Consider the following 13,619-nt stretch of genomic DNA (forward strand, 5'->3'; position numbering starts at 1 on the left):
AAACTTAATATCATCATCCAGAAGGTTGGATCTTGTAGACAGTTGGATGGTCCAACCAGACAGTGAACCCGAACACATGTGAAATGGCTACATTAGGCTAGAATTATGGTTTTAGACTTGTCCCCTGAATTAAACCTCATCAAGAATCTGCAGACTGTGCTGAAGAAACAAGTCTGTGTCAGAAAGCCAACAAATTAAGCTAAACTGCACCAATTCTGTCAAGAGGAGAGGTCAGGATACGACCAGAAACCTACAGACAGCTACCAAAAGCACCGAGTTGAGGTGACAATGGCCAAAGGACATTTAACAAAACATTAGAATTGCTGTATATATATTTGTGACCCAGCAATTTTTTAAATGTATTTTCAGAAAACCTATAATAAATCTATGAACAAACCAAAATCCATGATTTTTTTCAGGTTTTTGTTTAGTTTAGTTTTTGTGACAGAGACATGTGGGTTTCAATGATCCCATCATAGAACATTCAGAGCTGTAGGAGTCACTGAAACCCTGAGGCCACGATGATACACATGGTCCTGTGTCCTTTGTTAATAACTGTATGTATATGGAGCTCTTAAAGTAATCTCCCACCCCTACTTAAAGTGGCTTTTATGAGATAAGAAACCTCTGTGGTGCCTTACATGTGATTTAATTTTCACACATATTTAGACACTTTGAAAGTTGAACCACATCTAAATCCTGGTCCTCGAGAGCCACAATCCTGCATGTTTTTGATGTGTCCCTCTTCCAACACACCTGATGCAAATGATCAGGATCGTCATCAGGCTTCTGCAACTGTTAATACATGAGCTGACCGTTTGAAGAAGCTTCCATTGGCCTGCAGGGGGAAACCTTGATACAGAAACACTTTCCTTTCAGCCAGTATGGCACTTCTGCTATTGCAATGTCTTTGCTCAATTACCTTGTGTACTAATTAACACTCTAGCTCTGCATGTAGTAAAACACTGTAGAAACAAAATGTACCAGTATTTGTGTATCAAGATTAATATTCCACTTTATTTTTGCTTTCATTCTTAATTTAATTGTAAGATTGTATTTCCTAAGTTCTTCTTGTATTTTTTAAAATCTCCAAAAATCATCCAAAAGTCTGTGTTTCCCAGCATTTGGGGGGAAAAAGTCACAAAAACAAACATAATTGATTTAATTGAAAATAGTGGGGTTATATATGGGTTTTTCTGAATGAAAGAGGAAAACCTTTAGTGATTTAACGCTGCCTTTTTAAACAGTTGTGGGACTCGAAAGAGGCAGATTTTAAAAAGAGCAGTCCACATCAGGGCAATAGAGGCCGTAACACCCTGGATCATGGTCCTTAGTGTGATTCACACCTTATGACTGCTGAATTCTACCCTAAGTTATCATTTCACAGCTTCTGTAGAGCCATGAAAGACTGTTTCTAGCTGCGTAGTATTTCTCACCACTCCTAAGCTGACTCTAATGTGTAATATCAGTGGAGACCCCTTTTAAAACCTTTTTTTTTCATACTAATCGGAATATTTATTCTTGGTCGGTGACACTATATGCACAAGCAAAGCAAGAACCACAGTACACATGAACTATTAAAGACCTTTAGTGAAAGCATGTGTTACATTTCAATGGTAGTCAACGACATAAAACAACATATTTGCTCAGTAAACAGTCAAAGATCAGCAGTCAGCCTGTGAAGATCCTTTCAGTAGGGGGCAGCAAAGACGGCAGTAAAAAGGTAACAGTCTGAAAATGTAAACAGCTTCTCTGTAAATACTCTAAGCTATCAATTTTCATACTTACATGATTCTTTGATTAATAAATATGAATGATACATTTCTGTCCAGAAACTAAAACGAGGATACGACTCTCAGTTAAACACGTCTGTATCATGTACAGAACCTCTCCAGGCCATGTGGTTGATCTGTTTATCATTTTTTCAAAGTTCAAAGCGATCCTGACGAGGGCCACAATTTAACGTTACCTTATTGCACTCCAGTGTGCGCACGCAAGCACCCAATGTAGTCAAGCATGTGCTGAAAGAGAAGTCATTAAAGCACAACTCACAAGTATTCATTATAAATGTAGATCAGATGTTGAAATGCTGATTCGGGCACATGGCCCACATATGGAGCAAAACCTTTCTCCAAAACAAGCCACATGAAACATTAACATTCCCAGCATGCCCTGCTCGGTCTCTGCAAAACAGACCTCAGAAATATCTTTATCTTAAGTTTGCATCTTTAAAGTGACGCATTATACATTTACTACAGGTGTAAACCAGATGGGACAGTAAAAACAGAAAAGCAGATAGTCCTCTGTGCTGTAGCTTATAGAAGTCAAAATGTGGCCAGATTGTCCCAGACCACTGTTAAGTGTCCATGGCTTCCACATGAGGGCTCCGTGAGCCAAACCACACAGCTCTCCTGGATGATGTCCACAGAAGGAAGAGGCACGGAGAAGAATCATGGATGGAAGTCAGCATTCCTCTCTCCCACTGGCCTCCATGTTTAGTAAGGTGCACGTGTGTACTGGGGGTGCTATGACTGGTAGCCATATGCTAACGCATCTAAAGGGGAAAACATTTAGACACGTTTAAAAAGGCAAGACATGGTTATTTGTGTAGCACCTTTCAACAACAAAGCCACAAAAACTGCTTTACATGGGACATGAAAACCACAAGAAAAAGAAACACAAAGCAGAACAACAGTTTTCAGTCTCCAACACAAATTCAGTCACGAGTGAACAAATGGAGTCAGTCTGGATCTCTTCATTCATGGACTTTCTCACTTACTTCAGCTGGTACTGAGACAAGCAGGAAACTTTTATTTGCCTGGATTTCGACATAATTATGTGTGATTTCTGCTTCCATTCCAATACAATGGGAGTGATTTAAATTGCATCTGCAGTGCTGACAGAAAATCAAAATTGCATTTAACAATTTAAATTTGGGGAGTTTGCATGTTCTCCCCGTGCAGCGTGAGTTCTCTCCGGGTTCTCCGGCTTCCTCCCACAGTCCAGAAACATCCATCCATCATCTCTACACCTTAATCCTCACTGGGGTCACGGGAGGCTGGAGTCTATCCCAGCTGACTCAGGGTGAAGGCAGGTTCACCTGGACAGATAACCAGTCTATCACAGGGCTACACTTAGAGACAGACAACCAAGCACACTCACATTCACACCTACGGACAATTTACAATCACCAATTAACCTCAGCATGTTTCTGGACTATGTCCGCTCCCTCCACAACAAACTGGACGAACTACGTTTGCTGAGAGAAACCCGCAGAGAGTGGAAGGACTGCTGTGTGTCTGCTTTAACAGAAACATGGCTTCATGACAGCATCCCAGACGGACATACAGCTGGAGGGAACGACATCGTTCCGGGTGGACAGACAGACAGCTAGCTCTGAACTTCTCCAGAGCTGCTGCAGTAGCAGGACTCTGAACATTGTCAGGGACTCCTCACACCTTCTCCATCGACTGTTTGAACTGCTACCATCAGGCAAACATTTCTGGAGCGTTGAAGGAAGAACCTCCAGAATGATCAACAGCTTCATTCCACCAGCTGTCAAGATGCTGAACTGCTGATCCAGATATGCAAACACTTGCTGCTTTTAGTTTTTGGATCCTGAAGAAACGCTCTGTCATCTTGTTAGCACTACTGTTGTATGTACAGCAAGGTGACAATAAACTTGATTTGATTTCATTTAGACTGGTTACCTGTCCAGGTGAACCTGCCTTCACCCTGAGTCAGCTGGGATAGACTCCAGCCCCCCACGACCCTAGTGAGGATTAAGCGGGGGATGGATGGATGGATGGATGGGTTTTCAAGAGGTTTTCTACTATTCTTGGAAAGAAACGGTGTGTTTTCAAGACTGTCAAACTACTCGCTGTATTATCCCCAGTGGCTGCAAAGACTAATTTTATGAAGTCAGTTGACTATCTAGAGCCTGTCCACACTCACCTGAATGAAACTGCGCCGTGCAACACAGTCCTTCTCCCCGTGCTGTACGGTAAATGGGTGACACGCACACTCTGGCTGAAGGGGGGAGGTGGGTGAGTCGTGTTGACAGGGAGTCGGGTGGCAAATAGAGAGAGGAGCGCTGCCCCGGGACAGAGTTCTGCAGTCCCTCCCAGGTGAGCCAGTAGCCCTTCAAACCAGCCACGCTGCCCTTCCAGTCGACCTGCACCGAGTCGCTGCCCACTGTGGTGAGCTGGAGGTCTGCCAGGGCTGGGGTCACTGCAGATGGAGACCACAGAGAAGCTAGTTAGGGTCCATTTCAAAAGGAAAGAGAGCTGAGAAGAAGTGACCTTGAATGAAAAAGAGTGAAAATGTAGAAGCTGTCGGGAAAAAAAAGTTCTTTTTTAACAGAGCTCAGTAGATTGTACTGTGACTGTTTGATTGGCTCGAGCTCCACTACCAGCCCTTGGACTAGTCAAACCTGAATGGAGCTGCCCGCAATTATCTGAAATTTAAGACATAGAAAGGAGGCTGTGCAGGAGTAGGAGAAGTGTGCAGTAAACAGATCCTTAATCGCCAAGTTTGACCCAGTTTTCCTCACATAGCTCACCTTCCTGAGTGCACACTTTGACAGACATGGCCTTCTCCTTTCCCGAGGCGTGCCGAGCACTGACGGTGACCAGGTAAGTGGTGTCTGGTTGGAGGTCTCTGAGCAGGGTAGAGTTTTGCATTCGGCCCAGTGTGACAGCGTTGACTTTGCCCCTGGGCAGGGCAGAATATTCAACGTAGTAACTTGCGACCGTCTCTGGCTGAAGAGGACCCCAACTCACCCGGACGCTGTTTTGCCCCGACTCAGAGACTGTGACCACAGCGGGGCTCATCACCTCTGGTAGGAGAGAGAGCAAAACACTTTGAAACAGTCATAGTGATATGAAGGAAATATCATTTTCACACTTCATTTTATGGGTCTGTAATTTCCTCAGTTGTTACACTTAACTAATTCCAGGTAATTACTGTCTTTATGTCTTCAGTCAACTGAATGTGCCAAAATCTGAAAATGTGTCTATAGACAAGCATGCCTAGACTAGATCATAAAATGTAAAGAAAGTCGTTAATAAATTCCCAAAAGAGTTCCAAGAGCACAAGGTGACATCTTCAAATTGTTTGTCCAAACATTCAGAACCACAAAGTTCTTAATTTACAAAAGATAAGCAGCAAATTCTCAAATTTGAGAATGTTTGCCTTTTTTACACGATAACTCTTGAAAAGATTTACTGTAAGTAGTTCAGTAAGTGCACAATGACGTGTTATGACAGACTGTAAGCCCACCTGGCTTTGTTGTGAAGGTGACGGCGAGAGTGTTAAATGCTTGTTCATTGGACTCCGGGGTTAAGGTTGCTGAATAGGTGGTATCAGGCTTCAGGCCCGTGAGCAAGGCAGTGCTTGAGTCCGCAGACTGGGTAAGTCTCTGGTACTGACTTCCACCAGTGCTCGGACTGGTCCCGGTTCCACCGCCACCTCCAGCTCCTCCGCTCACAACCGGACTAAAACGGATCTCATAGTAGCCGGTCAAACCGGACAGAACCGGCCGCCACTGGAGCGTGGCCGAGTTGGTGGAGATGTCTCGGACCTGGATTCGCTCAGCTCGGATGATTTCTGTTAGAGACGGGATAAAGAAAAATGAAGTTTGCGTGGATCTGTCAAGATTAGGCAGCAAGCTGTAATTTAGCAAACAGAAAGAGATATGATTGTGCCAAGGAAGATGGAAAGGCAGAGGGCTAAAAATGCTTTGGCTTCAGACAGCCACCCACGTAGACAGCCAGACTTGGGTTTCTAAATGCAGTCATAACCCTTGCATTAAGACAACTTGAAATAGCCAACCCAGTGAGGCCCTGCAGCAAAATCACAAATGCCACAGAGGCATTGATATCTGTGCTTAGACACCCAGCAAGGACCGGTGCATTTCTCCTTGTTGTACACAAGCCTTATTTATACTATGTGTCATGTCTTGCAGCTGCATTATAGACGGCATAAATGCTGAGGTGTCCCCTGTGAGTGTTATGGCGGTTATCTTATCCGGCTAGGGAAATGGGCAATCTTCCCAGTATATATATATATACATAGAGAGAGAGAGAATATGTATATATGTATATATATATAGAGGATGTAGCAAGGGATGTTGAATCATTAATCCATTAATAGATGGCCTATCTCGTTACAGTGACTCTTACACATGCACACAGACACGCTCAGTGTCCGACCTTCTTATTTAGCCTCACTGTCTTCAGCAGCATGTGTGGAATCAGGGAGAAGCCCAGAGGCATTCATACACTGTGCCGGAGTGGCCAGCCGCTTGTGTATTTGTAGCTGGAGCGTGTTTCTCAAAGCGACTGAACCGAATGACCAATGTAACTTTAGCTAGTTTGACCAAATTATAAAAAAATATTGTCAAACTTTCTTAATCACATTTAAACTTACCAATAATTTCATCTTTTTGTGCTGCTGTATTCAGATGTTTGTCTCTGAGATTCGGCCACCACCCTCATGCAGTACAGTGAATTAAAGGAATTTGAACTGGATGCTAAAAATAACAAAATTGCCGCCCAAACATTTTGTTATTAGAACTATACTCACCAATGATGGCGTCTCGCAGGTCTTCTGTGATGATGCTCATGTCATCAATGTCCACAAAGTACAGGTGGTTTTCCACAGGCGGACTCACCACCTGCCTCAGCACCTGATAGTTGCTGTGCCCTGTGGAGACCACCAGCACAGCCACACCCTCCTCCTGGAGCTCAGCCATTGGTCCAATCACATCCCCCGGTTTCACCCCATCTGTCAACCACACCAGCACTCTGGGGAGCCCCGCCCGAGCCCCATCTGCCGCCCCTGGTCGCAGCACCCGCTCTTTGGCCATTTTCAGTGCATCCACTGTGTTGGTGTCCCCTCTGAGAGGCTTGATGTTCGTCAAAGCCCCCTGGAGGTCACTTTGGCTGCTGTGTTTGTCAAAGCCAAATTCAAGGCGGGGCTTGGTGCCCACCTGAAGAAGTCCGATCCTCACCTGGTCCTCTCCCAGCGAAAAGGGAAGGAGGAGCTCAGATAGGAAAGCAAGCATGCGGGAGTGCTCGTAGGACGACACGCTGCCAGAGGAATCCACCAAGAAGAGGACATCCCCCTCGCAGCAGTTCAGCGCTGTGGGGGGAAAACAGAGATAATTAATATGCAAATCATGTAGACAAATTCAGTATGCGCTGCCTTTTGATGCTGGTATGGGAGCTACAGTCGTCCTCTAATGTATTCATCCTCTTCCATTAAAGAAAAGGCTAAATTCACATTAGTCACTCAAATAACTAGAAACTGAAAAAAGTAATAATAAATAAAAATTTGCTAAAATATAATTTAGTGAAATAAGATGTTGCTTTTAAATTGTGGTTGAAAAGAATAATTTTAAAAAACAAACAAACAAACAAAATGTTCCAGACAAATGAGAGCCCTTTGCTGATGAGCAGTGGGCCAAAATACCTGTCAGCAGGTGCAGAAGTCTGATTGGGAGTTACAGAAAACACCTGATGATGGCAGTGATTGGCTCAAAGGGTTGTTCAACAGAATATTAGTTTATGGGTCCCATCATGCTTGTTTTTTTCTTTGTTTTTAATATTTCTGTTGAACCACAATTCAAAAGCAACATCATGACTTCCACTAAATTTTTATTTATTACTACTTTTGTCAATTTCAGCTTATTTAACTGAAGCTGTTGTTTTTCCTCTTTAATGGGAGGACGCCTGTATATACACCTCCTTTCCTTTTCAGCTCCACAGATTTTTCCACACGTCTCCTCGTATGCTTCCCTCACACACATATTTGGAATCTCCTTCTTGGCACAGCACAGTCTCACAGTGACGACAACTCATAGAGAATATGGTCAGCACCAAAGCAGCAGAAAGTCAGCAGCAAAAAAACAAACAAGCGATTGTCGTGCAGATAGGCAGAAATCAAAACCGGCGGGGGAACTACGCAGTGTGGCTGGCATCGTGATAACTTAGACGATGGATGAAAGGCTTCGTGCGCTGAGCCAGAGGGTGGAGGTTTTTCTCCCCTCAATTTTCCACATTTCTTCACGGGAACCAAGGTTGAACAGCGAATGGTGAAAGCGAAGGACAAAAAGGGAGAGAAAACAGTAGCCAGTGGGAGAGGGAGTGGAGAAAGGAGGAGGGACAAGGGGAAATAAAAGGCATTAAAGGAGCAGGAATGAGGTGGGGGGGTACTGGCAGTTCCATGTGAGAGACCAGGAGGAATGTTGGATGGCCATAAGGAGAGCAGAGTAAAGACGAAAAGCAGCAGCACAGGCTGAATCTAAAAGTAATATTGAGTGTCAGATCTTCAGATTGAGGGATAAAGGCCCGCTATTAAAAGCTCACATTGAGGTTGAGGGAGGCAAGAAAAACAAACTTGTAAGAGACAGACACAGTGAGGGATGAAGAGCATGGGCTGCCACTAGATTAGGCTCACTTGATATTATTGCAAATGCAGGCAAAGAACTGTCACCCTGACACCTTTGGAAGCTCCTATTTTCTTTGGCTGCCTCTTGTTTTCAAGGGTTCTACACATGAGATGAGGTGCTGATAAGACTCTGAGGTGTTGAACATTGAGGAAGCAGTGAAACGTGTGTGTTCACACACAAATCAAACATGTGCACACTCGCTGTCTGTCTCCACATCAGCCTGAAGAATTCTTTCTTGTTAGTTGGACTTTGGGTTGCGATACTGAGCAGCCCCCTGCAGGTATGTCTTTATCTAAAAGCCATATGTCACCGTCTGGAGATAGCCGTCTGACTGTTTATCTAGTGAAAAGACGTGTTTCAGTGCAACCTGCTGTTATCCTCAGCACGATAAATCTCAGTTATTGGTGCATTGTTAGTGCTCGATGTTGGAAAAAACCTCACGTGGCCGAGAACATATTGCAGAAAATCACAACTGACTACTACTCCCCACCCTCGCACATCAACAAAATCACTAAGGACCTGGAGGAGGGATAATTATGAGCAACACTTTACAACTGAGCTGAAACACCGAAGGGAGCAGAGCAGGTCTCGCATCACATATGGGTATGTTAGGCGTCCAACTTGTACACAATAAATCCTGAGCAGCAGAGGTTTTGTGGGCTGGATTTGTAGAAAAGTAGCATACATGTGAGGACCACACACAACAGAAGACAGATATAAACATATGTGCTGCAGAAGATGAGAAGAGAATCATCACACTGTTGAGCATCCAACATATTTTATAATTGTGACAAAACTGTGATCTTAGTATCGACCAAAACAACTGTTTATTGTGATAACCATAGTCGTTCAGTCCAAGTCAGTTGCACAAAAGAACAAGTTGACCAAAAACAGGTTCTCTGTCAGCAGAGTCTTGCAACTGTCGCCACCACATGAGGCAACATGAGTGAAGTGTTTGACCTTTTAAATCAGCTCTACAAAGCTCTGTATGATAAGTCAGAACTGGATGCCTTCCAAAGCAAAAAATAAATGAATAAATACTATTTCAGGTGCCTTTACCAGTTCCAAACAGTCTTCAGAGTAAAGGGGCATTTTGCATCTTTTTAAATTATTTTCAGTATATTATTATTTTCATTGCAGATACACTCCCCTACAAAACAACCCCAATCATTCTAAAACGGTTAATTCTTTCTAAATAGTTGTTCAAGTCATCTGGTTAAAAAAATAAATAAATAATACCGTAAATGTATATCACAGAAAAACAAAATGTCAGAATGCCAGCTTTTTCCAACATCGTGCAGATCTGCTAATATAAAAATGTAGCTCATCTTTCTGTGGACGATCTTTATTTAAGAAGGATGACAATATATCCAGCAAATACATTTATAAAAAGCCCAGTGACTGCAAGCTAGGCTGCCTTATCGGATGTCTATTAATGGAGACAGCAAAGCACAGCATCTCACTGTCTCTTATGCAAACACAGTCCCAAAAACAAAGAAGCCAGTCTACGGACACCAAGTGAAGCCGCTCCGGCACTTCTTGGTCATGAGACCGACCCCAGGGCACAAAGGCACCGCCGAGATAACAGATGATAACATCTGTTTTGTTGTGTTTGAGAAACAAACTGCAAAAATCTGTAGCTACTGAACAGAACTGATAAGAAGAAACATCATGTGTTAGTACCAAAATAAACTCAGTGCACAACAAAGACTTGATCATATTTATATCCCTCATGGGGGACTTTTATAACACAGAATTTTTGCTCTCTGTTTTCTTTAACCTTTTGATTGTGAATGAAATTAGAACAGTTTCCATTAGAGCTGGAGGCTGCTTTGTTTTTGCCTCAGAAACCACTCCTCTGAAGCGGAGAGATTTCATCACCTGACAATAATGCAGGAGTTCAGCCCTTTTTGGGACTGATATGTGGAGCACCTGAAGCTCTCCGCATCAGGTCCCCTGGGTGGTCCCTGGATGTCCCTGGTATTGGGAACTATTGCCCCAGGCTGTTGGATTTCATCATTTGGTTATTCATTACCTGGACTCATGCCATTTCACTGAGAACACTGGCGTAATATGAACCCCACCCTGATCCACCCCAGACAGTCCCTGTAGCTGCCTCAGTCCTAATGGGAGTCACTGCACCTCATATTAATTCAGTTTAATTTAACAAAATCATTACTAGCTGGTTAAAGAGTGATCAAGCTGGGAAGCCTATTACTAGTTTAAATCCCCTTTAGTGTCGGTCTGTGACACCTTCCTCTATAATAAAACCAACACATCTCAGATTTGGGTTCCACTGTACCAGTACCTTACCTCCTTCTGGTGGCGGGTTCTGTGCAGCTGACGGCCGCAGGAGCAAACACAGCAGCATCCACGTGAACGACATCTGGCCCTCCATCACGATGCTTATGAATTAGTTCCACTGGTGCAAAAATATATCACAAATGCTTCTGGAGTCAACCATACATCCAGGCAGCCCGGAGGAGCGCACTCCCACTCACCGAACCTCAGGCAGAAGCATGATTTCTGGGAGTCACATCCAGCCAGGCTTCTTATCTTCCTGCTTCACTGAGCATGATCAGTAACTGGACACTCTGGGGGTTCAACGCAAACTGAAGGCAAAACTTCAAACCGTGTGCGCAAACTTTGGACACTCCTCGCAAATGCGCTCCGCTCGCGCTCAGGACATGTAAAGTCAGCATGAAGAGCCAAGACAAGCTTTCCGGGATTCGTTTTCACAATAAGACTCAAATCTTATCTTTGAAAACTGCGATTTAATCTGCCAAAATACACTTGACTGGAGCGTGAATGTTGTCTCAGAGGATCCGGGTGTTTATGATGACTGAGAGATAAAACCCTGGCTCAGCGCCAGCGTGTGATCCTCAGTCAGACATCAGGGGGGATCATGTTCATCTGAACTGCTGGAAGTTCACCTCCTGAACTACAAGTTTTTTTTTTTAATGAAATAAAAATGTAAATGCAGCTCTGATAGAGAAAGTCATAGAAGGTTTTATAGAAATACATCTAAAGCTGGGAGCAGAAGGCTGAGCTGTCAGAGGAACACCAGATCCTGTGTTCCTGAAGGCATCGCTGCTGTGCCATCACTCTCAGTTTAAAGAACCATTTCTGCTGCACTTACAATTTTCCTTAGCAAACAGACTTAAACTGAAAATAAACGAGAAAAAGGAGCATGACAGGATTCATAAGAGGACATTACAAATATATTTTTAAGTGTTTATGGGGGTGGGGGGGTGTTAAAGGTTTATTGTTAGTACCATAAATGTTCAATGTGTCACACTGATTCATCAACACAAAGCTTTAGTCACAGACTGAAGTCTCTATTTAAAGATACATGAAAGCTAGTGCACTTTAATTTGGACTGAGGCCAGGTCCATCGGCTTTAAATAGGTGACTGTTGGCAAGTTTGGTCCATGCCGACCATAAACTGACTGTTAAAAATGACTCACGATAAGATAAATGAACCCAGTTTGCAGGGAGCTTAACTGCATCCAGCAACAGGCTTCTGTTGTCTACAGGAAAAGGTTAAACATTTTATTTCTGTCGTTCTGGTGAGAAAAGCTTTTTAATTTTAATTTTGAGCTGTTCAACTGGTGACACATTTCTCTACCACAGAGTTCATCCACACGATGCGTCATAACATCCATGATCTTGTAGAAATGCTTTGTTTTCTCAAACATGCCTAAGAATGATGACTGCATGTTATCAGCAGCTCTTAAATGACAGCAGTGTTCTTAAAACATGGATCAAACCAGTCAGTTTATCACCACTGGAACAGCTGATGAAAGGCTTGCTTTATTTTGAAGGTGGGCTTACTTCACCTCTCCTCTGGTTTCTGGTGCTTGACACCACAGCTCCGTGTCTGGTTAAGTTTCTCATTCCTCCCTTCTCTCTCCAGTCTCCTCAGTAACTCAGAATAGTAAGTAGGTTCACCATTCAGGCGTCACCTCACTGAATCTGAACCAGAATTAGATTTACGTCTTCAAGTTACTCCATTAGCAGGGATTGAAAACTGGGAACCCATCAAAAGCATTTTTTAGGGCCACATATACTGGACACCAGAGGGAAGAGCAGCTGAGCTTCACTGGAATCAAGAGCATGCATTGATGCATTTCTCCAACAAACTACATGTTGTTGGGCCATCTTTTTAGCTGTTCTACATTATTGCATTTGTCCTCACAGACTGCAAGTAATGTTTTTATATTTGCACGCAATATTTTTGGAACACTTATCGGGGTAGAAACAACCAAGAATGTCAGTTATCCAAGAGATTAAGGAAACCGCTGGTTCACCAAGAGAGACCGCAGATACTTTCAGCATTTAAAACCGCTGGGAGTAAATCTCCGAAATTATACAGCACTTAGTCTTAGAGAAGAAAAAGGTAAACAGCTGAGTGTGTAGGCCGCTCTCTGCAGTCACCCGCTCAGTCCTTTACATGAAGTAATACAGCAAGTGGGCAATTAGGTGTTGGCCTGAGCGGAGTCACATATGACCTTGTGTCTGATTCAGCATGGAAACTATTAATACTGTTTGTGTGTGTGTGAGAGAGAGAAAGAGAGGCACACACACACAAACAAAGAAGAAACAAGCTCGTAGGAGGGAATAAATGGAAGGAAGAGGATGTAAGAATTCAAGTGGGACCAAACAAAGATCTGGATTTCTCCGTGACGCATCGTGTCCAAATACTTGTATTATTCCAGCGAGACACCGACAACAAACACACCCTGAGCAAATACATGAACTAGTAAGTAAATGTTATCAGTACAGTGTAGTCGGTGACTAAGAGGAATTATGATGCATGCTATGTTACATCTATATTTCACTGTGATCATCTATAAAAATAGTATGATGAAGAGGATGATGTGAAGTACAAGCACCTAATTTTACTGGTGACAGGTGAGTCACTCTGTTCTACATCTAAAAGAACAGCCATGATGTTTATGTCACTGACCATCCATCCATTCATCCATCCATCTATTATCTCTACACCTTAATCCTCACCAGGGTTGCGGGGGGCTGGAGTCTATCCCAGCTGACTCAGGGTGAAGGCAGGTTCACCTGGACAGGTAACCAGTCTATCACAGGGCTACACTTAGAGACAGACAACCAAGCACACTCACATTCACACCTACAGACAATTTACAATCAC

The 13,619-nt window shown here is 43.4% G+C and overlaps 1 protein-coding gene across 1 annotated transcript; it reads right to left on the reverse strand.

Moving 5' to 3' along the window:
* Nucleotides 1-1,572: 1,572 nt before the first annotated feature.
* vwa1 (von Willebrand factor A domain containing 1) lies at nt 1,573-11,090 on the reverse strand. Its single transcript, XM_008291413.1, has 6 exons — nt 10,766-11,090; nt 6,586-7,143; nt 5,281-5,607; nt 4,562-4,837; nt 3,955-4,230; nt 1,573-2,554 (listed from the first exon to the last, which is right to left on the reverse strand). Exons 1-6 carry the CDS (start codon nt 10,848-10,850, stop codon nt 2,526-2,528), a joined length of 1,551 nt encoding a protein of 516 aa, XP_008289635.1. The 5' UTR covers nt 10,851-11,090; the 3' UTR covers nt 1,573-2,525.
* Nucleotides 11,091-13,619: the final 2,529 nt, after the last annotated feature.

The sequence above is a fragment of the Stegastes partitus genome, unplaced genomic scaffold, assembly GCF_000690725.1.
Source record: "Stegastes partitus isolate 25-593 unplaced genomic scaffold, Stegastes_partitus-1.0.2 Scaffold742, whole genome shotgun sequence".
NCBI lineage: Eukaryota > Metazoa > Chordata > Actinopteri > Pomacentridae > Stegastes > Stegastes partitus.